Source organism: Erpetoichthys calabaricus, chromosome 7, assembly GCF_900747795.2.
Source record: "Erpetoichthys calabaricus chromosome 7, fErpCal1.3, whole genome shotgun sequence".
NCBI classification, from domain to species: domain Eukaryota; kingdom Metazoa; phylum Chordata; class Cladistia; order Polypteriformes; family Polypteridae; genus Erpetoichthys; species Erpetoichthys calabaricus.
This window is the reverse complement of record NC_041400.2, coordinates 38146684-38174644: the sequence shown is the minus strand read 5'-3', so window position 1 is coordinate 38174644 and position 27961 is coordinate 38146684. Positions and strand designations below refer to the sequence as shown.

General features: G+C 40.8%; 1 protein-coding gene across 1 annotated transcript in view; it reads left to right on the top strand.

Annotated features, from left to right (window-relative positions):
* Positions 1-14965, top strand: part of man2a1 (mannosidase, alpha, class 2A, member 1) — a 516515-nt gene extending 501550 nt beyond the window's left edge. Inside the window, exons 21-22 of the mRNA XM_028804824.2 lie at positions 5777-5887; positions 12580-14965. Coding sequence (XP_028660657.1) covers positions 5777-5887; positions 12580-12732 — 264 coding nt within the window. The 3' untranslated portion in view covers positions 12733-14965. The remainder of the gene's footprint in view (positions 1-5776; positions 5888-12579) is intronic.
* Positions 14966-27961: the final 12996 nt, after the last annotated feature.

Sequence of the window (27961 nt, the reverse complement as noted above, 5' to 3'; positions counted from 1 at the left end):
TTACCATCCGAGCTGACTGGTGTGTTCTGGACGCAGATAAGGAGATGTTTTGAGCCGTTAACTGATCACCACTTTGTTGTGAGTTGGCTCAGATTGACACAGTGTGTCTGCTGGACAGGACTGGTCAACCCAGGAAAGAAGTGAAGGCACTAGATGCTTCTTTTTAGCACATGCTTAACTCTCATTTCTGTAACAGATGCTTCTAATATGCTGGATGAGGTCAAAGACAGAGAGACTGACTTCACTTGCAGAAGTGATTGCATTGAACTGTTCTTAAAATATGTAACATGAGCAAATCATTTCACCTGCCAGTATTTCTACTGGAAAAACATAGAGATGTAACCAATTGTATCTCTCAAATGTTGTAAGTCGTCTTGGATAAAGAAAAAAACAGGACTAATATAAAACGTGAATAGCTGGTGTAATATTGTGTACCTGAAGCGTTTCTCAAATCATTTTTATTTTTCTATATAAGCTCAATATTTGTAATATATTTTTGCTAAATGTTTAACCACTTTTTCCCCACTGCCACTTATAATTGCAGTTTGTTGAGTATTACGTGCTGATTAAATCATTTTTCTTTGATCACAGAGCCTAACCCAATAATACATCTTCTAGGTCATGTATATAGTAAAATTTAACCTCCTATATTAAACAGTGCATTTTGTTACTTAAAGCCATGTCTGATTCATGGTGCAACTTAACTGGCATTCATCAGTACAGTATAATAAATATGCTTTGCAAAACTCAGTATGGTTTGGTTATATAAAAGCTGTTGAATCGTGTGAAGTCATAAATACAGTACATTTTATTTACTCCTTTAGTATGGTTTTACTTTTAGGATCAAAACGTGAAAATGTGTGTGCATCCTAACTAATTATTCATTGTTGAAAGATACTGCATCAATGAAGGAGCTGTGTTTAAACTAAAAATGGAGAATAATTCTTTATTTACTGTATGTATTCTCAATAGCATATTTATAGCTGTCTGATACATTTACAATGTGCACAATCAAGACCTTTGCATCAGTTTTTCATATACTGACTTAAAGAAAAGAAAGAAAAAAAAATCACATCTGCAGGAGCATTGCTTTTACACTGTGATGATGAAAATTTCTGTTTATGTTTTATTTATGAATGTCCCATTGAAGAGTATTGCATTATTCTCCTGTTTGTTCCGACCTGAACTTTCACAGAATTGAATGCATGAATATAAATTTGCAGACAGAGGTAGAAGCAAGCGAGAAATTTATATGAGGGTTTTCTTTCTCCCCCTCCCTTTCTCTGTGTTGCCATTGTTTAGGAACCCAGGTGAAGCAAGTTAAAGTAAAGGCGGAGGATTGTCTGTGGGCGACATACTGTATACCAAATGGAAGGTTTAGTGTTCTCATTGGCAAGAAAGGGTCAGTTAAGGGCATTTTAAATCATCGCTGAAACCTAAACTGAGAAGTAATGAACCCTTTTGGGGTGGATTCCCTGCAGCAGTTATCTTACTGCCACTCATTCAAAGCGTAAAAAAGGCTGAAAGCAAAAAAAAAAAAAAAAGAATTTCTCTTGAATTGGAGCAACACTTTTTTATTGTAATTTTATTTTTACTGAATGGCAGCCTTACAAATCTGAATTGGAAGTGCTTTTAAAAATTTATATCAGATCTTGTGTATTGTGACAGATTTAAACGCATATTCCTGGTAAGTTGTTAATCAAGTGACATTTTTTAAGGAATACATTTTCTTTCATCTTATGGTGGCTGATCCTGATAGGTGGTCAGAATGTGAGAAGGGCAACTGTAGAGCTGGAGTTTGGTGTTCTGTGAACCACAACATTGAGGGACCTTTATAGAGACCAGTGTAAAAGAAATAGTCTCAACACACGAAAAAAAGGTTTGGGGCAGCCACCAGTATATTGTCCCTGGCTGCAAAAAGGTATTGAAAACAGGAATGATCTCTTTGGTTTGAGTTCCAAGACTGAACTGATGAGGTTTTGGAAAATGGCGGCTTTATAAGCCACAGACCAGAAGTCAATCTGGGCACTGGAACCAGAAGTGACGTCAGTCTGGCCACCAGAACCGGAAGTAACATCAGCCTGTGCACCGGAAGTGATGTTAAGCCAGACAGGTTTTCCCGTATTTGGCCTGTAGAGATAACAGAGGTAGGTTTAGTGCACCCCGCCACCCCCTGGGCTGGAGGGTAATTGCCTCCACTTGGTCCACTGAGCTCCTTCCTAGTCGCATGTGTGTGACGCAACTAAAATCAAGGAAAGAAAGGGATAAGCTTAAACAGTATATCTGGGAGACATAAAATGGCAACAACAGAAATTTAAACCTCAAATAGCATTTCATTATTTGATTACAACATAATCATTTTATTTACACTAAGCTTGTCAAGTAATGATATCCAACTTAATAAAATGATAAGTGTCTGTGTCCATCCAGTTGCTATGTCTCCCAAACACACCTCAAACATTTTTAGTAATAAAATGCTGTGCATCTGTCATTCCAACATGGCGTATTACAAACATTAACATAGATTTTATGAATCCCATACCAAATGGCATATAGCAGAGACTTTTTTTTTTGATACACTGCATTAATCCCCATGGGGAAATTGTCTTTTTGCATGACCTTTGTTCATCAGAGTGCAGAGTCATATGCATTGCATGGTACACTGTAAACATTAACAGTGAGGTCTGCATTGGTTACTTAGAGTTCAGCTTGTCACATTGTATAGACATTGTAGTTCCAGTAAGAACAGTACGCTGCTATGCTAACAACAAGCCATGGATTACAAGTGACATCAAGGGCCTTTTGAACCAGAAGAAAAGGGCTTTTAAAGGTGGTGATCATCATTGAGGTCAAGCGCGTGCAGAAGGAACTCCAAGTCCAGCACAGGGTGGTGAAGGAGCAGTACAGGAGGAAGCTGGAGCAGAAGTTGCAGAATAACAGCATGAAGGAAGTGTGGGATGGGATGAAGATCATCACTGGCTGCAGCTCGAAGCAGGGTGACACCATCGAGAGAGACGTAAAGAGAGCAAACCAAATGAACAACTTCTTTAACAAGTTTGACAACCCTAACCCACTCTCACCTCGGAGTACTACACCCTACACACATCCTTCTGGTGATACCAGCATAGGAGAGACATTGCCACCCACAATTACAGCAGCGCAAGTAAGCAGAGAGCTGAGGAGACTTCGTGCTAGCAAAGCAGTGGGTCCAGATGGAGTATCGCCACGACTGCTGAAGGTCTGTGCGCTGGAGCTGGGGAGTCCTCTACAGCGCATCTTCAGCCTGAGCCTGGAACAGGGCAGAGTCCCGAGGCTTTGGAAGGCATCTTGTATCACCCCAGTCCCAAAGGTATCACATCGTAGTGAGCTGAACTACTTCCGGCCTGGCGCTCTGACGTCACATGTGATGAAGACAATGGAGCGGCTGCTGCTTCACCACCTGAGACCACAGGAACGCCATGCCCTCGACCCTCTGCAGTTTGCATACCAGGAGAAGGTGGGAGCGGAGGATGCCTCATCTATATGCTACACCGATCCTTCTCCCACTTGGACAGAGGCAGTGATGCTGTAAGAATTATGTTTCTAGACATCTCTAGCACCTTCAACACCATCCAGCCTCTGCTCCTTAGGGACAAGCTGACAGAGATGGGAGTAGATTCATACCTAGTGGCATGGATCGTCGACTATCTTACAAACAGACCTCAGTATGTGCGTCTCGGGAACTGCACGTCTGACATTGTGGTCAGCAACACAGGAGCGCCACAGGGGACTGTACTTTCTCTGGTCCTGTTCAGCCTATATGCATCAGACTCCCAATACAGTCCTGCCATGTGCAAAAGTTCGCTGACGACACTGCTATCGTGGGCTGCATCAGGTGTGGGCAGGAAGAGGAGTATAGGAACCTCATCAAGGACTTTGTTAAATGGTGCGACTCAAACCACCTACACCTGAACACCAGCAAAACCAAGGAGCTGGTGGTGGATTTTAGGAGGCCCAGGTCCCTCATGGACCTCGTGATCGTCAGAGGTGACTGTGTGCAGATGGTGCAGACCTATAAATACCTGAGAGTGTAGCTGGATGATAAATTGGACTGGACTGCCAATACTGATTCTCTGTGCAAGAGAGGACAGAGCCGACTATACTTCCTTAGAGGACTGGCGTCCTTCAACATCTGCAATAAGATGCTGCAGATGTTCTATCAGACGGTTGTGTCAAACGCCCTCTTCTACGCGGTGGTGTGCTGGGGAGGCAGCATAAAGAAGAGGGACGCCTCACGCCTGGACAAACTGGTGAGGAAGGCAGGCTCTATTGTAGGACATGGAGCTGGACAGTTTGACATCCGTGGCAGAGCGACGGACACTGAGCAGGCTCCTGTCAATTATGGAGAATCCACTGCATCCACTAAACAGTGTCATCTCCAGACAGAAGAGCAGCTTCAGCGACAGACTGCTGTCACTGTCCTCCTCCACTGACAGAGGAGATCGTTCCTCCCCCCTACACACACTATGCGACTCTTCAGTTCCACCCCGGGGGGTAAACGTTAACATTATTCAAAGTTATTGTCTGTTTTTACCTGCATTTTTATTACTCTTTAATTTAATATTGTTTTTTGTATCAGTATGCTGCTGGTGGAGTATGTGAATTTCCCCTTGGGATTAAAAAAGTATCTATCTATCTATCTATCTATCTATCTATCTATCTATCTATTGATGACGGATGGCACAACTAGTATACCAATAAACTGGTAAAGTCCAAAATGACATGGAGAGCAGGGTAACTTCTACTTCTACCTTTAAATGTCAGATCATTGCCAGGTTAACCTTTCCAGCAGCACTCATTGAAGCCTGTTACATCACTAGATCAACCTTTCCAGTATTTTGACGTGTTTACTCCCAGCTCTTTGACTGGTAAATTATTTGTGAATAAAACTGAATGTGGAAATTGGGTTTTACAGATAGATAACCTCCTCACTAATTTAAATCACTAGGCTTTTAGAGCATTTACAGTTTAGCATAAACTTTCTAACATTGCTTTCCTGCATCAGACAAATGTCTCACATTTGATGCTAGTAACATTTGTATTTTTCTTACCACTTTAGTTAAAATAAAGTGCTTGAAAAAAAAAAAACAGACCTCTTGAATTTAGAATGCTGCTCCACTTAAATGGCCATATAGACTTAATAAATTCAAGCAGTGTATATACACCAGTGCAGTGCGAGACTACAGCAAAGGCCTGCTTCTGAGATTCACTGTTTCAAAGACAACTTTGAGCTGCTGAATCCTTTGTGGTGAAGGTCTTTTTAAAATGGTGCTGAAAAGTGATACCAGCATTGTGAGGTCCTTCATCCTCCATAATTCCTTGTTATATAATCTGATCAACACCCTCAGAGGTAACACAATAATAGAGCTAAGGAATAAAAGCCAGTAATGCAACATGTGTGTGAATATGCAGAGCTTAAAGCATTTTCAGACCAGCAGGAAAATTGAAAATTCAACATAATTACTGTAATAGTTTTGTCAAAGTAATAACAGTCCAAAACCATTATTGAAAAGAGAGCAATGCTAAAAAAAAGTTATAAAGTTGTAATTACTCTCCTTATGACAATTTGTGTCTCAAATTTCATAAATATATTGTGTCTTAAATTAAATTAGGTACAAATACGTTTAATTAAATCAGACAGTTATTTATTCTTTGCTCTGTTGAGTTTTACTGCCTTTCTTTTCAGAAATAGTTCTAAAATTGAGTGTTAATATAAATGATGTTTTGTGTTTTACAGCAAGGCATTGGGCCATCTGAAGAAGCAGCTTTTATTTTACACAGGAAAGGATTTGACTGCGGATTCTCTACTAAAAACATGGGCTTATTGTGTTCCACAACAAAAGGAAAGGTACACCACAGCTTTCTTTCCTCTGTTATAGTTCTGTATAATATACATATATTTGGTGATTTGTATTACATGAAAACCTCGGCTTGTAGTCTCATTTCATTCATAATGATTAGTTTGTTACAAAAAATTTGGGAACCCCTCTCAGCCTGCATAATAATTAACTCTATTTTCAACAAAAAAAATAACATTGTTATGTCTTTCATTTCCAATGAACATCTGAGTACTGGGGTGTTTTCTGAACAAAGATTTTTAGTGAAGCAGTATTTAGTTGTATGAAATTAAATCAAATGTGAAAAACTGGCTGTGCAAAAATGTGGATCCCCTTGTAATTTTGCTGATTTGAATGCATGTAACTGCTCAATACTGATTACTTGTAACACCAAATTGGTTGGATTAGCTCGTTAAGCCTTGAATTTCATAGACAGGTGTGTCCAATCATGAGAAAAGGTATTTAAGGTGGTCAATTGCAAGTTGTGCTTCCCTTTGACTCTCCTCTGAAAAGTGACAGCATGGGATTCTCACAGCAACTCTCAAAAGACCTGAAAACAAAGGTTGTTCAGTACCATGGTTTAGGAGAAGGCTACAAAAAGCTGTCTCAGAGGTTTAAACTGTCAGTTTCAACTGTAAGGAATGTAATCAGGAAATGGAAGGCCACAGGCACAGTTGCTGTTAAACCCAGCAGGTCTGGCAGGCCAAGAAAAATACAGGAGCGGCATATGCACAGGATTGTGAGAATGGTTACAGACAACCCACGGATCACCTCCAAAGACCTGCAAGAACATCTTGCTGCAGATGGTGTATCTGTACATCTTCTACAATTCAGCGCAATTTGCACAAAGAACATCTGTATGGCAGGGTAATGAGAAAGAAACCCTTTCTGCACTCACACCACAAACAGAGTCACTTGTTGTATGCAAATGCTCATTTAGACAAGCCAGATTCATTTTGGAACAAAGTGCTTTGGACTGATGAGACAAAAATTAAGTTATTTGATCACAGCAAAAAGCGCTTTGCATGGTGGAAGAAGAACACCGCATTCCAAGAAAAACACCCGCTACCTACTGTCAAATTTGGTGGAGGTTCCATCATGCTGTGGGGCTGTGTGGCTAGTTCAGGGACTGGGGCCCTTGTTAAAGTCGAGGGTCAGATGAATTCAACCCAATATCACCAAATTCTTCAGGATAATGTTCAAGCATCGGTCACAAAGTTGAAGGTACGCAGGGGTTGGATATTCCAACAAGACCCAAAACACAGTTCGAAATCTACAAAGGCATTCATGCAGTGTGAGAAGTACAATGTTCTGGAATGGTCGTCACAGTCCCCTGACTTGAATATCATCGAAAATCTATGGGATGATTTGAAGCAGGCTGTCTATGCTCGGAAGCCATCAAATTTAACTGAACTGGAGAGATTTTGTATGGAAGAATGGTCAAAAATACCTCCATCCAGAATCCAGACACTCATCAAAGGCTGTAGGAGGCATCTAGAGGCTGTTATATTTACAAAAGGAGGCTCAACTAAGTATTGATTTAATATCTCTGTTTGTGGGTGCCCAAATTTATGCACCTGTCTAATTTTGTTATGATGTATATTGCATATTTTCTGTTAATCCAATAAACTTACTGTCACTGCTGAAATACTACTGTTTCCATAAGGCATGTCAAATATTAAAAGGAAGTTGCTACTTTGAAAACTCAGCCAATGATAAACAAAAATCCAAAGAATTAAGAGGGGTTCTAAACTTTTTCATATGACTATATTCAATACATTCAGCTTATTTTTGCATAGCTCTCTTCACTGAGTGCAGACGCAGAGCTCTATGAATAATTCTCAGTTAAAATGCAAGTACAGGTTATACTAATTACTAAATACAGAACTGGTACACCTGTAAATGAAGTCAAGTTTTGTTTTGCATACTATTTCACAAAATCAACACTAAAATTCATTTAGCATGTGGTTTTTATTAATCACAAAACACAAACTCACTAAAATGAATATCTGTAGGGTTTGTGGTGGAGAGAATTGGAAACACTTTGATCCCCATTCAAACCTGTAAGTTTCTCAGAAAAAGGATCTACGTGAAAATAAAGGAGCAAAATATCATTTGAAAATGAAACCATCATGGCTAATACACAGTCTTAGTGTCATTGTTAGTCAGTTTCAAATTTTGGGTGGGGTAGTGGATAAAGGTTAATTGTACAGTATATGCTGGTCCTGTGCCTGCACAAATGATTGATTATGGGTACAATAAAAATGTGGGGGACAAAAGTGAGCTTCGCCAGGGTAGCCTGACTAAGCCAATCATGCTTGCACCAGCACACATTTCCAAATGAAGAAAATGTTTGCAGTTGCAGAGGAAGTGAAAATATAGGGAGGGGAAAAAGGTTTTTCATCAGGTTTATTTCTCTCTCACATACAGTATACTGTAAATGTATTTAAAGTTGTAAAGTTCATAAAGACTGAATCAATTTTGACGTTTTTCTGTTCTGACCTGTTGCGAATACCCCAGGGTAAAACACAGAAATGAGACAATCCAAAGGTGTTTATTGTTATGCTTCTTAAATCTTAAGAGTTCATTGTAATTCAGTTTACTTCTACTATCCCAGAAAGAAGACTTTTGAATATCTCCATGTAACATCATGCATTATCCAAAACTGATAGTTATAGTAACAGGCTCTTTAGGCACCATTCTAAACATGGAGCAGACACATTATCTTCTCTTTCGTAGCATTTCAATTCTCTATATTATCTGTGAGAGCATGTTTAGAAATTACCACACATTTGGAAGTGAATCCTGGTCAAAATGTGAGTGCTGAATGTTGGCAGCTACGTACCTTGGCCCTGAAAGGGACAGGCACATTTTAGAAGATGGATTTTTCTGTCTGCCGCATTATGTGCTTGTAATATATAAGCACTCCTAATGCTTACTTTTTAACTAAGTAAGTAAGAAGTTTCTGAATGTTCACCTTTAGTGTGGAAGGAAATGACAAAACATAAAAAACCAAACGTGAATTCAATTCAGGGTTATTGTAGGCTGGAAACTATCCTAGCCTCATCGGCTACAAAGCAGGAAGCAGCCCGAGACAGAGCTCTAGTCCATCGAGCAGCCCACTCACTCACCCTCCTTGACATGTGGACAGTTGTCACCACCAAGTATTTATGTCTTTAGAATGTGGCAGGAAAACCAGAGTACCAGGAGAGTAAGGCCATAGTGCAAAGTGTACACAGAAGTTGTGACTGATGTAGGATTTGAACCTTGAAACTGAGTGACACTATCACTGTGACACAGTGCTGCCCCATAAGGCAGCTATTCAGCATATAAATATTATATGTTTATTTATCTGTATCTATGTATATATATTTGTGTCTCTGTGCTGCACTATCAAGTGTACTATAATTCTTTGTGTCCCAGTATTTAAAAAACTGTGCAATGAAGTGCTGTTCTTAGACGGTATGTGTACAGAAATATCCTTTTTTTTTCCCATGGATTTAGTGGGTTCAACAATGGAATTCAGGGACACAGAAGGCCAGAAAATATGCTGGGAACATCACGTGCGAAACAGGAAACGGGACCAGGCACATTCATACAAAAGTTAATTGTGCATGTCAACATAAAATACATAACTTTGTGATACAGCAGCACAATCTATGACTGTGTGTCAAAATGTGAGGGTAACAGCATCGACAAGTTGTGGAGGATACCTCTGTGATCAGCCTCATTAACGATCGCTCACAGGAAGAAAGTTCAGCAACTGCATTTGTGGTTCTGCGACAACAATCTGTCCCTGACTGTGAGAAGGGCCAAGGGGATTATAGTGGACTTTTGGTAAAGACAAAGAGAGTCACACTCCACTTTACTTCAAGGGCCCAACTCTTGAGATAGACTTAGTCCCTTTCATGGTCTTTCCACACAGCCCACATCCTGAGGAGCTCCCAGCAAAGGCTGTTCTTCCTGAAGAGGCCAGAGAGATATGGGATGGGAATTAAAACACTAGTGAATGTTTATCAAGGGCGCCCTGATTGTGTAGTAAGGCAACCTGTTGTCCCAAGATTGCAAACTACTTCAGAGAACTGCTCGATTTGCCTCTGGAATCATCAGCACAGATCTTCCTCAGCTTTAGCCTTTTTACTCTGTTCACTGTCAGAGAAGGCTTGTCATCTCAGACATTAATTATTCAGTTTATTGACCCTTTTTAGTTCTGCCCTCTGTTAGCGTCTGAGAGACAGGTTTGTTCTACAGGCTAAAAGCATAATTAAGAATAAATGACCTGTACTCGCTGTTTCAAGCTTGCATATTGTACTTGAACTCTCATACTGTACTTGGTGCTTGTTACAAATATTTGAAATTGTGTTATTTAATTACCGACATATTATGAATATCGCACAACTTAATATCTCGTTTCTTCCATGTTTGCTCCATACGTCATACAGCACTACTATATAAAACCCCTTCTATTTGTCATACCCAAACCCCCTTTTTCAACTGCAGCTTTTAAATTTCACCCAAATATCCTCAAGCATATGTGATATTAAAAAAAAATCTTGAATCTCTGAGGTTGGATGGGGGGTTTGGTGCCAACCCAGGCACAGGAACATTAAAACATTGAAAGAACTGTCACAAGAACAGGGCAATTCAGCCCAACAAACCTGTCTTTCCTGTTCACTTAAAATAACATCAAGTCAATATTTGGAGGTCCCCAAAGTCCTACTCTCCACCACACTGCTTGGTAATTTATTCGTTGTGTCTCTGGTTCTTCATGTGAAGAGAAACTTTATAACGTTTGTGCGAAATTGGCTCTTAATAAATTTCCAAACGTGTTACTTTTGCAGAGTTTTTTTTTTTTTTAAAGTAATGACTGGGATCCACTGTATTAATTCCTTTAATAATTTGAAACACTTCAATTGCGTCACCTCTTAATCTCCGCTTTCTTGACCTGAAAATGTTGAACTCCTTCAATGTCCCCTCCTCGCTTCATACATCTTAGTCCCAGAACAAGCCTGGTTGCTCTCCTCTGCACCGTCTCTTGTGCTTCTATGGAGGCTACAACCGTACACAGTACTCCAGGTGAGGCCTCATTAGTGTGCTATGTAACTTGAGCATAACCTCCCTTGATTTGTACTCCACACATTGTGATTTTAACCTCCTTCCTGAACGCTTCTGTACTGTCTGCATGTTGAGAACGACAAGTCCACTAGGAGGACACCCAGGTCTTTCTCAAGAGGGGTACTTTCAAGTTTCAGACATCCCTTTGTGTATTGAAATCTGACATTTTTACTCCCTATGTTTACATTGAATTACATTGAAGAACATGCAAACTTCATAAGTTATCTCCCAAAGCTATAACCAGAGTTTAATTTGGTAAAATGAAGTGTAATGTAATTTATCAAGTCTTTTGGCCAGTTACTGGTTTATTTTTGGTTTCATGGCCTTTCTGCTCTTTATTCTTCAGAAAGTTCCACAATTTGTGAAGCTGAGGTCACATAAATTGTTTGCTTATCATCTGCATATTTGTTATCTGTAAACATTGTTATTCTTTTCCCTTTTGAACAGCATACATTGAAATTAGCCCCACTCTAAGTGCAGAATTTTTGTTTCTGAAGAGCCACGTTGAAACAGTTAACGCTAATACTTACGTTTATACCATTTTGTAAATGTAGTCCTCATAATAACAGGCTTTGCTCTTTGTTACCTAAATAGAGCTTTAAAATCAAATAATGTGAAATGTACCTTCTTTTTAAAATTCATAATAACAGTCTTTACAAGGAAAGAATGTAGGTGTTCTTTAATAACTTAGCAACTGTTAAAACTGGCATAATGCAGTGTATTCAGAACTAAAATCGCAGCAGTGAGCGCCAGCTCCTGAGATTTTCCTTAACGGCCGGCCCATCCATCTATCTATCTATCCATTATCCAACCTGCTATATCCTAACTACAGGATCATGGGAGTCTGCTGGAGCCAATCCCAGCCAACACAGGGCGCAAGGCAGGAAACAAACCCCGGGCAGGGCGCCAGCCCACCACAGGGTGCACGCATACATGCACACACACACTAGGGACAATTTATAATCGCCAATGCACCTAACCTGGATGTCTTTGGACTGTGGGAGGAAACCCACACGGACACGGGGAGAACATGCAAACTCCACACAGGGAGGACCCGGGAAGCGAACCCCATCCATCTATCCTTTTTCTAAGATGCAGGGCCTTGGAGTACCACAGCCTGCTGTCTTTATCTTCTCAAAATCCATCCATCCCGCTATATCCCAACCACAGGGTCACGGGGGTCTGCCATCACAGCCAACACAGGGCGCAAGGCAGGAAACAAACCTCGGGCAGGGCGCCAGCCCACCGCAGGGCACACGCACACACACACACCAAGCACACACTAGGGACAATTTAGAATTGCCAATGCACCTAACCTGCATGTCTTTGGACTGTGGGAGTAAACTGGAGTACCCGGAGGAAACCCACGCAGACACGGGGAGAACATGCAAATTCCACACAGGGAGGACCCGGGAGGCGAACCCAGGTCCCCAGGTCTCCCAACTGCGAGGCAGCGGCGCTAGCCACTGTGCCGTCCTCTTCTCAAAATATTTTTTGGAATCTTTAAGTTTGTTAGATCTTGCCTTTTTGGGTAATAGTTTTAATGTGAAACAATTCAATCTTTGGTTGTTTTTTTTTTTTTTTGCAGATTGCAATTGAAAGACTTTTCAATGAATTTAAAGTGCAGCGCTTTGTGCCAGCCTCACTCTCCCTGATGTACACGGCTTCAGAAGTCAGGAACAGCAGCAGCATACAACTTGAGCCTATGGAGATCAGCACATTCCGCATCCAGCTGACGTGAAGCAAGCCTACGGGGAAATATTAAGAAGACTTTGCCAATACTGTGAAGAAAGGATTTTCATTCCTGTCTGTAATAACTTACCAAGGGGTCTTAAAGCCATGTAATGCCATTTAAATCTGTACATTGTGCAAATTCAGAAATAGGTAAATGTTACTTCAGCACATGAAAAGTTTGGTTGCAGATTAATATCACAGCCACACATTTAGTCTCAGGTTCATGATTTTTTCCCAAGAGTTTATTGTCTGCCCATTTGGAAAACTGACATAGAAGGTTCCCGATGCTGAATATGGCAACGGAGGTTTTGTTTTTTGTCGTTTGGAATATGCTTAATGCATAAAATCTCGTCAGCCCCTCTGACATTACCATGTAGATCTTATCATGTGTAACTATATAAAAGACATGGAAGTTAATTAAAAATTACGCTACACCCTCGGGGGCTGGAAAATATTTTATTAATAGGATTTAGTCTGTGCTGTCTGTCACAGATTGATCCTTAGGGTTATGTGCAATGCTTCAGCGGCCCTGCATAATGAATCAATGCCACACACGGTCAGGCAGAGGCGTCACAGTACACTTCTGACACGCAGATTTTATTGTACATTTTTTTCTTACTGGATTCCAAAGTTGCTATTATGGAGTGACAATGTGCCTTATTTTTTATTACTATAATAAATTTTTTCAGTACTGTTCATACTATCTATAGTAGTCTTAGGATCTTTTGCGTTTTGTCTTTTTGTGAAGTGACCCTTCTGTCTCTACATTACAGACAGCAATAACACACGCCGTGCTGTTTGAACTGTTTTTGTGACCTTTGAATGTATGAGCCGGTGTAATTGGATGTTATTGGATAAACCTTACTTGACTAAATGACTCTGAACTCATTATTTTTTATCATTATTCATTTTTCAGTTAATTGGAAGCAAATTCTTACTGTTTCAAGGTGCATCCATTCATTTTAAAATACGTTGCTTTTTTTTTTACCTTTCTTTTGCAATGGGCAAAAATTTTTAGAAATTGCAAATATTCTTTCATAGTGAGCTATCTTTGCAGCGATTTTTTTAACTGTTTTATATGCATCAGAAGAGGTCCTCTTTCCATAGACTTCAAAATAGGACTGTGACAAATTTAAAAATGCAAAAAGAATACAAAAGGCCCAGCCGGAGCCTTCTCTCCGATCGCTTCCATTGCTGGCCCTTTGTGATGATAGCTCAACAACACTGAAAGTTTTCACAAAATTGAAACTGTAAATAAATATTTGTCAGAGTACCCACAACGGTGAAATTAAGAAAGACAAGTACACTTTTTACAGGGGTCTTAAATACAAGAGGTTGAGAAAATGTAATTCTTGTTCTTAAGACACGTTTCTTTTTAAAATTTCATGTTTATACGTAATAATCTGAAAATCAATTCATAAATAAATCACAGAGGTGTAGCAGCCCTTTATGACACTTTAGGAATTAGGCGATCTTAACGTTTTTCTTATCAAGATTATTTTCACTAAAGGACTGAATTGTTGTTATGGCTGCCAACCTTGAGTTTCGACTCCATCTTGTTGTGATGCTGTTTCTTTGATTTGCCTTTCCTATCACCTTTGTACATGTCTCAGTTGAAATTCTAGCTGTCTTACGGTATATCGTTTTCCAAGGATAGTGGGTGCCATTGCTGCCTTGGCCGCTCACGCAGCATGTTCAGTGTTGGGATTTATATTTTTGTCTTTATTCTGAGGAAGCCTTAAGCAGTGTTTAACAGCAATGCCACCGATGGAGCCTCTTGTTCTACGCTGCATCTGTTTTCTACGAGACACCCGTGCCAATGACGTCTTATTTGCTCTGTAGGCTGGCGTATCATCAGTGAGGCAGACCAGAAGCGCAACGCTGTGTTTCTTTCTCCCAGCCCTGCTTACACTATGTGTGTTTCGTATTAAGGGGCCTGTAATTGTAGGAATATGTTGAAGGATGTGCCACATGTAATGTCTTGAATGAGATTTCCTGTCCGTCTTCAATCACTTTTGTTTGCCTTTGTGTTGTATTGAATTATTGAATTGTCTGATTTCATCCCCCCTTACCCAAAATGGCTTTGCTTGATGCAGAAGGCACAATCTTGTACTTTACACTCTTATATCTGTCCTAACAGATTACCATTGATTGAGAGTTCAATATTTTTATTTGCAATTTTTATATCTTTTGGTGAAATGTAATATAATGGGGTAAAGAATAAAATGATGATATTCTTATACTTGTCCATTGTTTTTGTTCAGCATTCTGGGATTGTTTCATCAGGTCTCTAAAGCTGCACTAGAAAAAATGACGTCAGTGAGAGGTCACACATGTTGTGCAAGTGGAAAGGTACCGTACTGTGTTGTCTGTCTGTCTGTCTTTTATGCAGTCTGAATCATGTCCGTAAAGTCATGTGATCTATAGCAGCCGAAGAGTTTCACTAAATAAGTGTGCTTTTTAATTCTCTGTGGAGTGTCCACGCTTACATCTATTTTCTGAGCTGACAATCCAGCAGCCCATTAGTTCAAAAAGGCAATAAAGTAATCATTAAAGTAATCATGGGAGATTGTCGAAGAAAGAGTTTGGATTTGACTGAAAATAATGAGGCCATTATGTCAAGGTTTATGAAAATAATGTGCAACGCTTGGCCATGTTTTTTTTTTCTTTTTTATTACTCAGTTTTCACTTTGTACATCTTTTGTGGCTTTGCAGCAGTTCGTTTTAGTAGAATATTACAACATTAGAACAATCTGGACGAGAAGAGGCCAACAAGCCCAACAAAGTTCACAAGTCCTCTCCACTCAATGCCTCCAAAATAACATCAAATCGAGATTTGAAAGTCCCTAAAGTGTACCACACTTCTTGGTAAATTATTTCATGTGTCAATACTGTATAGTTCTCTGTGTTAAGAAAAACTTCCTAACGTTTGTGGGAAATTGACCCTTAGCAAGTTTCCAGCTGTGTCTCCCTGTACTGTATGTCTGATTCGATGAGAGCCTGACTGCTTGGCCGGCAGTGTGGCTTAGTGGTTAAGGCGTTGGATTTCAAATCCTGAGGCTGTGGGTTCAAATCCTGCTACTGACCCTGTGTGACCCTGAGCAAGTCACATGACCTGCCTGGGCTCCAATTGAAAGAACCAAAAGTAATGTAGCCAATTGTATCATACATGTGGTAAGTCATCTTAGAAAAAGTAAGTAAATGTAATGTAATGGAGTTTGAGAAATGGATAGCATGCCAGGTGAAGCGGGGTGGATCACTCTCGACTTATTGAGGAGTGTTAATGAGGGAAATTGTGCAGAGGATTTTATACAGCATGCACTTCACACTTCCATACTGCTCAGTAGCACCCACTGACAGTGCCTATAAAGAGTGTTCGCCTCTTTGGATGTTTTCACATTTATTGTTATACTAGGGGGGCAAGTCCCACTGGCGCCTTTGGCACCCAAAACCCAGTTGCAGCCAGAATATTAGTAAAATCTGTAAATGTACAAAAGAAAAATTATTATAGGGGGTTCACTCTCCCTACACCCTGGCCTGTGCTATGCGCCAGCCACTTTGTGTCTCTGCTGCTCGCGTTGTGAAGAGGGAGGCTGAACGCACCTCAAGGAGACACGGTCGCTCCTCCGAAACCCCCTCTTAAATGGTGATACAATGGGAAACAAATACAGTTTTTATTTCTTTTTTCCTCCTCTTTGCTTGATCAGCTGCTGGCTTGCTGCTGCTGTGCTGCATGATCTGCAACATTTAAAAGCCTGTATAGCAGCTGTCCTACTCTTTGTCTTTTATTTCCGGCCCCGGGTGTGATTAAATCTCTTGGCACAAAGTCCCGTCTCGTGAGACGTGAGTTCTTGATATTTTTTAGTTTAAAAGTAGAATAAGAATCTGAAAATCTAACAACATCACATTAAAGTCTGATAAATTCTGAAAATAATGATACCAAACATATATATGTAGGTTTTAAAATAAGCCCGATTTAAAATTGTGATAGAAAACACCACATAAAATCGTTGCACTTTTAGGCTTATGATTTTATATATAGAGAGTAGATATCATTGAATCTCAGTGCATTTAATCCAGCTGTTTTTACACTGATCAACAGAAAAAGACTCTGTAATGTCAAAGTGGAGAGAAATTTAATTACAAATATAAAACACAAAACAATCACATAAGTATTCGCCCCCTTTAAGGTGAGACCTCTAAATCATAGCCGGCATTGCCAGTTGGTTTTAGAAGTCACAGAATTAGCTCAATGGAGATCACTTGTCTGTGGTTTCAGTGGATTATAATATAAATGAACCTGAATGAGGAAAGTCCAAACTGTCGTGAGTCAATGTGGTGGCCTAACCTACACAATGAAGACAAAAGAACACTTCAGACACCTCTGTGAACAGGTCCTGAACAGAACAGAAACAAGATGATATCCGAGTCCTTGGCATCCAGATAAGTCAATCATGAAGAAATGGAAAGAGTATGGCACCGGTATACAGTATGTCTGCCTAGAGCAGGCCATGCACAAAAACGGAGTGATCCTGCAAGAAGAAGACTAGTGATGGAGGCTACCAAGAGACCTATGAGAACTCTGAAGGAGCCACAAGCTACAGAGGGTGAGAGTGGAGAGACTGAGCAGACACCAGATGCTGCCCGGGTACTTTACCACACCTGGATTTAAGGGAGTGTGGCAAAGAGAATGCCATGTTAAAAAACACACAGGACATCTTGACTACAGTTTGCCAGAGTCACACGGGAGACAATTGGAAGAGGATTCTGTAATCTGATGAGACCAAAAATTATGTTTTTTGGCATCAGACTAAGCATCAAGTTTGAACGCTACACATTCTGAAAAACAAACCATTCCCATTATACTGTAGGGATGCCTTCTCTGCAGTAGGCTGTGGAGGACTTGTGAAGGTAAAATGAATCAAGAAGCTACCTGATGCCATTCGTAAGAAACCTGCACCTTGGGAGAAGATTGGTTTCCCTGCAATTCAACAAACCAAAGCATAAAGCCGAAGCTACACAGGATTGGCTAAAAAAACAATAAAGTAAATGTCCTGGAGTGGTCGAGTCAGAGTCCAGATCTCAAACCAGTGGTGAATTTGAGGCAGGGCCTAAAAAAAAACAAAAGGGTTGATGGCTCCGAAGTTCTCTTGCAGGCCATGACAGAGCTTATGTGGTTTTGGAACGACAGACTGAGGGAAAAGTGCAGGGTCCAGATGTGCAAAATTCACAGAGGCCTGTGCACACCAACTCAAGGCTATCATGGCCGCCAAAGGTGCATCTACGAAATCCTGAACGAATGAAGTGACTTCTAAAGCCAGGCGGCTACACCAGTGAGGATTTGGGTGTGTCATATTAAAAGCGGGTGAATACTTCTGAGATCATTTATTTTGTGTGTTATATTTTTAATTAACTTAAAGCACTTTTCTGAGGTCTGTTTTCACTTAGCCGATAGTCTTTTTCTGATGATCAATGTCAGAACAGTCACATTAAACCCACTGTGAGTCATTGTTGTATAATAACATGATAATAAAATGACAAACAGCCAAGCTGAACATTACATGATTCAGGTAAACCCCAAAATTTGCATCCTGGCTACATGGCACCAGACAAAGGATATGTAGAGAGGCGCAATGGGGGCAGAGGTTTCCACTCATTGGAGGATAATCGGCAAAGACGTTGAGAGAGTAGGCATTGAAGCGCGCAATTCTCTACGTGTCTTTGTATGCTGTAACAGTACCTTCACTGGGTACTAAGGGGCCGGGCCCATTATATCTCCTCCACCAAACTTTACAGTGGGCACTCTGCAGTCCACAAGGACTCCTGTCATGTGCCAAACGTAGATTTGTCTGTCAGACTGCCAGATTGTGAAGTTTGATTCATCACTCTAGAGAAAGTGTTTCCGCTGCTCCAGAGTACCCAGTGGACGTGTGCTTTACGCCACTTGGCATTGCACATAGTGATCTTAGGCTTGTGTGTAGCTGCTCAGCCATGGAAGCCCATCTCATGAAGTTCCTGATGCACAGTCCTTGTGCTGCTGTGGCTTCTACGAACAGTTTGGAGCTCTGCTGTGAGTGATGCCACAGAGGAGAGGAGATTTTTATGTGCTATGAACTTCAGCCCTCAGTGGCCCTGCTCAGTGAGTTTGTGTGGTCTGCCGATTCATGGATGAGCTGTTGTTGCCTGTAGTTGCTTCCACTTCACAATAATAGCACTTAGAGTTGAATGGGGCTAGCAGAGCAGACGTTTCACTTACTGACTTGTGGCATCCTGAGTCAGTACCACATTTAAAGTCACTGAGCTCTTCTGCTGCCAGTGTGTGTCAATGCAGATTGTAGAGCTAATGCTCCTGTTATAAATGACAATATGGAGGGATCTCCACATACTTTTCAGTGTATGTTCTTGAACCTTCTACCAATGTTGTGGTCCTGGACAAGAGCAAACTGTGTGTCTGATGTCTTCCAAATCTGCAGCCTGTGCTGCTGTAGCCACTCAGGAGGCCTCGAGTTCCTCATTTGTTCAGTCTTGACAGGTTCTGTAGTTGGCCAATCAGACAGCACTGTTGATAGTGTTTTTAGGTAATACATTCGTTTATCACCACAGGGAGATGCGCCTAACTTTTATACATGAAACATCCACCTTAATAAAAGGACAAGCACCTGACGTGTTGTGTGTCCACATGGTTGCCATGTCTCTGTTGTATTCTAATTGGTATGGGATTCGTAAACAGCAATGCTACTGTTTGTGCTGCACCATCTGTTGGAATGAAAAATGCCTTTTTTTTTTGTTACTACATCCATTATCCAACCCGCTATATCCAAACTACAGGGTCTTGGGGTTCTGTTGGAGCCAGTCCCAGCCAACACAGGGCGCAAGGCAGGAAACAAACCCCAGGCAGGGTGCCAGCCCACCACAGAGTGCGCACAAACACACACACCAAGCACACACTAGGGACAATTTAGGATCGCCAATCCACCTAACCTGCATGTCTTTGGACTGTGGGAGGAAACCCACGCAGACATGGGGAGAACATGCAAACTCCACGCAGGGAGGACCTGGGAAGTGAACCCGGATCTCTTTACTGCGAGGCAGCAGCGCTACCCACTGCGCCACCGTGCCGCCCTTGTTACTACCTGCATTACAAAATATATTCCAGTAAATGCTGCACTGAACACGTTTATGCTGAATGTACTGAGGTCTATGTTGATTACTTCGATTTCATCCCATCTTAGGCAGTTAGCACAGTGTGTTTAGCGAAAAAAGGAAATCCTACAAAAACGTGATTGCATCAGTGTGCACCCCCCTTTAATAACCAAGGATGTGGCTGCGTCCAGAATCGACCAATCACAAGAAGTCTCCTCTCAAACAGTAGGCCGCAGACACCAATTCAAGTGGCTCTGACTGAGCTGAGATAAAGTTTGGCTGTTCTTGTCAGATTATTCTGATATCCTCTTGGTTGCAACTCCAAAAGCTGTGGTCTGCAAAGAGCTTTTAAAACATGAATGGTGAAAAGTTTCAGTCAGGGCAGGGTACAAAAAAGCATCCCATGGAGCAAAGTGAAGCAGAGAAAATATGGATCAATAGTCAGTCTACCAAGAGCAAGACGTCGCTCCAGGACTGATGAGAAGACAAGGAGAATACTAGTTGAAAGGTGAACCGTGAGCCCGGTCCGAGGCGCTGTGCCCTCTGCAGGAGGTTTTTCTTTAAGGACATCTCTGAATTTGGCTTCATTCATCCCTCTCTTGTGATTCTTGTGTCTGAGGAGACGACAACTGAACTCTTTGTGCAGAACTCCAAGTGCTGTGTCTAGCAAAGACCAGGCACTGTTCATCGCCTTCCTAATATAATCCCTATGGTGGAGCATGCTAGGGGCAGCATCATGCCATAGGGTGCTTCTCAGCAGCAGGGCCATAGAGACTGGTCAGCATTGAGAGAAGGATGAATGCAGCCAAGTCCTTGAAGAAAATCTGCTCCATAGTGCATGCGACCTCACACTGGGGTGACGAGGAATCTGAAGAAAGAAAGGCCGACCAACCAACCATCCGACTCCGGCCTGCCTGCACCTTTTCAGAGTTGCGGTTTTACTCCATTGTCTCCATGATGGGCAACTCTTGGGAGTTTTCTCTCCTTTACTCAGCCTTTTCCATCATGGGGTTGGTGCTTTCAACAGTCCGCCTGATGACGGTTGTTGCTTTCAGGGCCTTTCCATCTGCTGGTGGTCAGAGCTGTTTGTATTGACACTCTGGCAGTGCCATTCTGAAATTCTCATGCTACAAAAAGTAAAGAGAATCAAAGTTTACAGCCAAGACAACACTGGAAGGGCTTTTGGACAAGTCTCCAGCCACAGCCCAGACTTAAACCGCATAGATCATCTGTGGAGAGACCTGAAGTTGAAAGTTCACAGATGCTTCTCACCCAATGTAATGGACCTTGAGAGGATCTGCCAAGAAGTATCCAGGTGTGCAAAGCTTGTAGAGATTTACCTAAAGAGACTCAAATCTGCAATTGTTGCCAAAGGAACTTCTACAAAGTAACAAATTTAGGCGCTGCATACTTCAGTCAACGAGAGATTTCAGTTTTTGATTCGGAGAACCAATTTTCACTTTCTCATTGAGTTATTGAATGTAAATTGATGGGCAAAGTGGCAAATTTATCCAAATCTACAGCACAATAAAGTGTTCTAAAATGTGAAGGAGTCTGAATCCTTTCTGAATGTGCTGTAGGAGTCCTGATCTGAATCCCGTTGATCATCACTGGAAGGCGCTGAAAGCTGCAGTTGGGAGAAGATGCCCATCAGACCTCAGAGAACTTGACAAGAATGGGCCAGACGGCCACTCGACAAGTGTGGACATTTCACTCGGAGCTACAGAAAGAGCTTGACGGCTGGTATGGTTTCCAAAAGCTTGTGGTATGAGATTTAATGCTATAAGGGTGCCAATATTTTAGTGCATGTCATTTTCATTTGTTTAATTATTTGAAATTATATGTTGAAGGTTCTAAATCCAAAGCAAAGTTTCTCTTCTACTAAACGTGATATAAAGAATTGTTGACATCAAACTCTTGTCAGGTTCCGCTTAGTTCAGAGTCAATGTTGAGCTTTTCTTTTTAAATGAAGGGGTGCTGATACTTTTAGCCTCTTCTGTGTGGTGCGGCTGTCACACTCATTTGCTTTGCTTCCGTTTTTGGCGCAGAGACTGATGTTAATGAGTCTAATGGCTGAGTAAAGTATCTGAACCTGCTCTCCCGCTTGCCTTGTTGCTGAAATCTGATGATCTGGGAACAGATAAAAGGAAGGGACACCTTCTATGGAGAAGAGACACGGTAACAGTTAATCCTGGAGTGCAGTCTTGGGCTGTGTCACCTCTCAGAAGGGCAAGTGCAGCAAAAAAGCATGGAGGGTGAGAAGATGACTTGTAACTGTGGGTCTACACATCCAGTAAGGGAGGGACGTCACCCTAAAACCTTTAAAAGATTAAGCAGGACTTGTGGCAGACAGCCAAGACTTTCAAGGGCCTTGGGATGTTAGGTGAGGTGGGTCAGACTTCTCACAGGTTACTGCTGTTATAAAAGCTCGATAGAGTTGAAGTTCACCCACATGGAATTGAATGGCAGACTGGAGCCCCACTACCATCCACCCATCCATCCATCCATTTTCCCAACCTGCTTATCCAGGACAGCTGGAGCCTATCCAAGCAATCGTGCTGCATAAAGCAGGAACACCAGCAGGATGAAGTGCCAGTCCATCGGCTCTGAGGGCTCAGCCAAAAGACTGCCCAGCTTTTACACACGTCTTTTATTTCTGGGCAATTTTCAGCATTTTCTAATAAGCCACATTTTGTCGAGAATCCTTCACAGGGCTACAAATTGCCAGGCAAGTCGCTAAACATCCACCGTGTTTGTGCAGCTTTTCGTCTTTCCCAATAAGTGGCTTTCGAAGTGGATGCAAGCCATTTGAGAGATCAATCCCATTTAACTGGTCTAGACACAAAATGAGCCTTTAAGTCCACTTTATGGGAGCACATGCCAGCAAATGGGAATCTCCCGCTGCTGCGCTCTCGCTTGAAATCTAATCCTTTATCCAAATAGATAATCTGACAGCGCTCTTCTAAGAGAAATCAAGGAAATTTGTTGCCATGTTGACCTTGTTCAAGAAAATCACTTTAAAAGTGGCCAGTAAAAGGCACAGATGGGACGGCCCTTCCCGCACTGCTACGCAATTACGGGGGGCCATTTCTGTAAAAAGTAAATGTCCAAAATTGACTTCTGTTAACTCCTCCACGGATGCTTGACAGCACTTCAGAAGTTATAAAAATTGAATCAGAACTGCTCAACTAATACACGTTCAGCACCTTGGAGAGCAACAAGCCATAAAGAAATGGTCACCTACTGACCGTCACCTAGTAGAGCAGCGGCCACCATCTGTCCTATAACGTTGAAGGCACACGTGGATAGCCCACTGATACACTTTTGAAGACATTTGTCTAAAATAAAGCAAACCCTCGTTCTGAATTCTATCAACGCCCAAGACAGAAGACGAGTGAAGCGCATGTCCACGTGTCCCAAGAGCTCGGCCGCCATCTTGCTGCTTGCTTCCAGGCAAAGTCGTCTTTTTGATATTCCCAGAAGTGTCTCCAGTTTACCCAGTGCAGGGTCACCTCAGCAGCAATGGGTGTTGTCAAGATCAGTGTGATGGGGCTGGGGTTCTGAAAGCCGTCCTGCACCTTGTCTGAATGTGGTGATCTTCCTCAGAACACATCCGATTCATGGAAGATAAGAATTTGTACCTGCAGATCAGCTTTCCTTCAGTGTCTTAGGATTGGATTTACATGTCCTGCTGCTCAGTCCCCATTTTATATTTGTAAATATTAAATCCCCTTCTTTACCGTGGCTCTGGCTCATCAGTGCACCTCTCTGCAATGGTCTCCTCCTTGTTAAGTCACCGCTATCTATCTATCTATCTATCTATCTATCTATCTATCTATCTATCTATCTATCTATCTATCTATTAATGAGCTTTTCATCTATCTATCTATCTATCTATCTATCAATGAGCTTTTCATCTATCTATCTATCTATCTATCTATCTATCTATCTATCTATCTATCTATCTATCTATTAATGAGCTTTTCATCTATCTATCTATCTATTAATGAGCTTTTCATCTATCTATCTATCTATCTATCTATCTATTAATGAGCTTTTCATCTATCTATCTATCTATCTATCTATCTATCTATCTATCTATTAATGAGCTTTTCATCTATCTATCTATCTATCTATCAATGAGCTTTTCATCTATCTATCTATCTATTAATGAGCTTTTCATCTATCTATCTATCTATCTATTAATGAGCTTTTCATCTATCTATCTATCTATCTATCTATCTATCTATCTATTAATGAGCTTTTCATCTATCTATCTATCTATCTATCAATGAGCTTTTCATCTATCTATCTATCTATTAATGAGCTTTTCATCTATCTATCTATCTATTAATGAGCTTTTCATCTATCTATCTATCTATCTATCAATGAGCTTTTCATCTATCTATCTATCTATCAATGAGCTTTTCATCTATCTATCTATCTATCTATCTATCTATCTATTAATGAGCTTTTCATCTATCTATCTATCTATTAATGAGCTTTTCATCTATCTATCTATCTATCTATCTATCTATCTATTAATGAGCTTTTCATCTATCTATCTATCTATCTATCTATCTATCTATCTATCTATTAATGAGCTTTTCATCTATCTATCTATCTATCTATCAATGAGCTTTTCATCTATCTATCTATCTATTAATGAGCTTTTCATCTATCTATCTATCTATTAATGAGCTTTTCATCTATCTATCTATCTATCTATCTATTAATGAGCTTTTCATCTATCTATCTATCTATCTATCTATCTATTAATGAGCTTTTCATCTATCTATCTATCTATCTATCAATGAGCTTTTCATCTATCTATCTATCTATTAATGAGCTTTTCATCTATCTATCTATCTATCTATCTATTAATGAGCTTTTCATCTATCTATCTATCTATCTATCTATCTATCTATCTATCTATTAATGAGCTTTTCATCTATCTATCTATCTATCTATCAATGAGCTTTTCATCTATCTATCTATCTATCAATGAGCTTTTCATCTATCTATCTATCTATTAATGAGCTTTTCATCTATCTATCTATCTATTAATGAGCTTTTCATCTATCTATCTATTTATTAATGAGCTTTTCATCTATCTATTAATGAGCTTTTCATCTATCTATCTATCTATCTATCTATCTATCTATCTATCTATTAATGAGCTTTTCATCTATCTATCTATCTATCTATCTATCTATCTATCTATCTATCTATCTATTAATGAGCTTTTCATCTATCTATCTATCTATCTATCAATGAGCTTTTCATCTATCTATCTATCTATCAATGAGCTTTTCATCTATCTATCTATCTATTAATGAGCTTTTCATCTATCTATCTATCTATTAATGAGCTTTTCATCTATCTATTAATGAGCTTTTCATCTATCTATCTATTTATTAATGAGCTTTTCATCTATCTATCTATTTATTAATGAGCTTTTCATCTATCTATCTATTTATTAATGAGCTTTTCATCTATCTATCTATCTATCTATCTATCTATCTATTATACGGTGCCTCTCGTCCCTCTCTGTCTAAAGTATCAGTTTTATGGTGTCTCCTATCTTTCTCTCTCTATCGTCCTCGGTGACCTCCCTTTGAGTTGTCCTTGCCAGGTGATCTTGTACTCCGCTGGATTTCTGCAACTCTGTTTTTCAGTTTTGTTTACTATTTAAAGGTACAAACATTTCAAAATGGTGCAACTATCTATCTGTGATCCCTAAAGATGGAAAGGCTTTGAGAGTGTCAGGACTGTTTAAAGCACAAACCTCATGATGGACAAGCCTGAGTAAATAAGTGAAAAGAGCAAGAGCTGGACATCATGGAGACATTGGAGGAAAGCCACAAACATGAAAAGGTGCAGGCACACCGGGGTCTGTCTGTCTGTCTTTTGCTTGCTATGTCTGCCATGATACCCTACTGTCATTCTCCTTTTTCTTCTTCTTTCTCTCTGTCTTTGCTTGTCTTTCGCCAGCTCCGTCTTGTCCTCCATTCAGGTCTCACCTGCCAACCCCTCTCCTGCAGGCCACACTTGACTCCATCATGCAATGGCTGCACTGCCCGTGACTGCCACCTCCTTCCTTTCCTCTTCCCCCATCCGTCCCAGAGGGGCAGCACACGTTGCCATTGTGCCTTTGTGTGGAGACCCCTGCGTCTCAGTATGGAGAATGTGAGAGTGAACCACAGTGTGAGATGAAGGAGAAGAGCACCAGTCATGATGGCCAGACAGACTGCAAGCGTTTGTGTGTAACAAACAATAACTGACACTTTGACACCAGGTTGTGTTTTAATGGTCTCATGGGCCTTCGATAAAGCGCCTTACCCCTCTGCGGCGTTTGGCCTCATCAGCAGTGCGGCGGTGCCTGGTGGGCCGCACTCTTGGGGGTGTCCTGCCTGTCCAGTGCTCATTTATTAATTCTGGTCGGCGGTGACTAATTGTTTCTGTCTTCAGATGAGACATGGAGGGCTGCTGGCCAGCCAGGAGTGATTTATTCCTGCCGAGCAGTAATTGCTATTTTAGTTGTTAATTTTAAGTGCCTCATCTGTTTAACGCTGAGTAATTGGCACGGCGTGTTTTCTTGTAGAACAAGCAAGAACGGCTGTCATTCCGCGCTCAAATCTTTTAGTTGCCGCTGCGTTTTTTTTGGATTTCATTGTGTTTGTAGTGGCACTGAAGAAGTGATTAATGACGCTGGCCTACATTAAGATCACGTCCAATGCGAGACACGCCCCTGAGCGGTCACTCCAGGACCGCATTTATAAAGCGTTACGACGCTGGCAGGCTGCCCTCCCGGACCTGAGATGTAACCTTTTACTCTTGATATACTTTGTTGATCCTTTTATTTGCTTGTTTAATTGTGTTTTGTTTTCTCGTTGAATATGTGCTTTAGGTTGATCTTTGTTTCTTGTGCACTCTATGCTGAGCTCAGGGGGGTGGGACCCCCAGTCCAGCACTGCAGCTCTTCTGTCCTTAGCCTCTCTGTTTTGTGTTAGTGTAAGCAATGCTTTTTTTTAATCTGTTTTTTATTTGATTGCAAAGAAAGGAAGAGGATAGCAAATAAAAACATTTCCATGTATACATTTGAAACTGACAATCACCCACCAACTCCAGAGCTATAGAAGAGAAAAGAGAGTAAAGTATAAATTAATAAAACACACAGGTCACTGACAAAGCCCAGAGGCCCACATGTCCGAAGCTAAAATTTACAAATTAGTCGGATCCTGGATTCACTGTCAACCATTTGTTATGAACTTGAGAGTCCCAAAGCACAAAAGTTCCAACAATATTCAAAATGCCCGCTAAAGGGGGAAATTCCGTCACAAACCCAGCTAGTCACACAAAAAAGGCAAAGAAGATTCTTTATAAACTAAAGGTTTGTCACTCCCTGTTTCGCTCATAATGTGTTGCGAGTGTAAGTGGAGCAGAAAAAAACAACATCAACAGTCAGCAGGTCAGATGGCAGGCATCTGCCAAAGAGGAACCTCAGCTTTGGAGTGAAGCTCCTTCTGATTGGCTGGTCCTGGTGACCCTGACTTTATTAAGGCAGCGCTTGGTATTCACCACTAAACACTAATGGCAAGTTAACTCTGTCAAGCAGCTGTCTCCCTGTACCCCACCATCTTGTGCCATGTGGGTAGTTCAGCTACTCCACCGTGATGCCAAAACTTTCAGTTATTCTGTCATAGAAATTCTGGCATAGAATGTCCACACGTTGTATTTAAATGAAAATGACCTCCGTCCATGCTAGCATTTTCACATCATTTACAAAAGTACAGTGCATCCAGAAAGTATTCACAGCGCATCACTTTTTACACATTTTGTTATGTTACAGCCTTATTCCAAAATGGATTAAAATCATTTTTTTCCTCAGAATTCTACACACAACACCCCATAATGACAACGTGACAAAAGTTTACTTGAGGTTTTTGCAAATTTATTAAAAATAAAAAAACTGAGAAATCACATGTACATAAGTATTCACAGCCTTTGCTCAATACTTTGTCGATGCACCTTTGGCAGCAATTACAGTCTCAAGTCTTTTTGAATATGATGACACAAACTTGGCACACCTA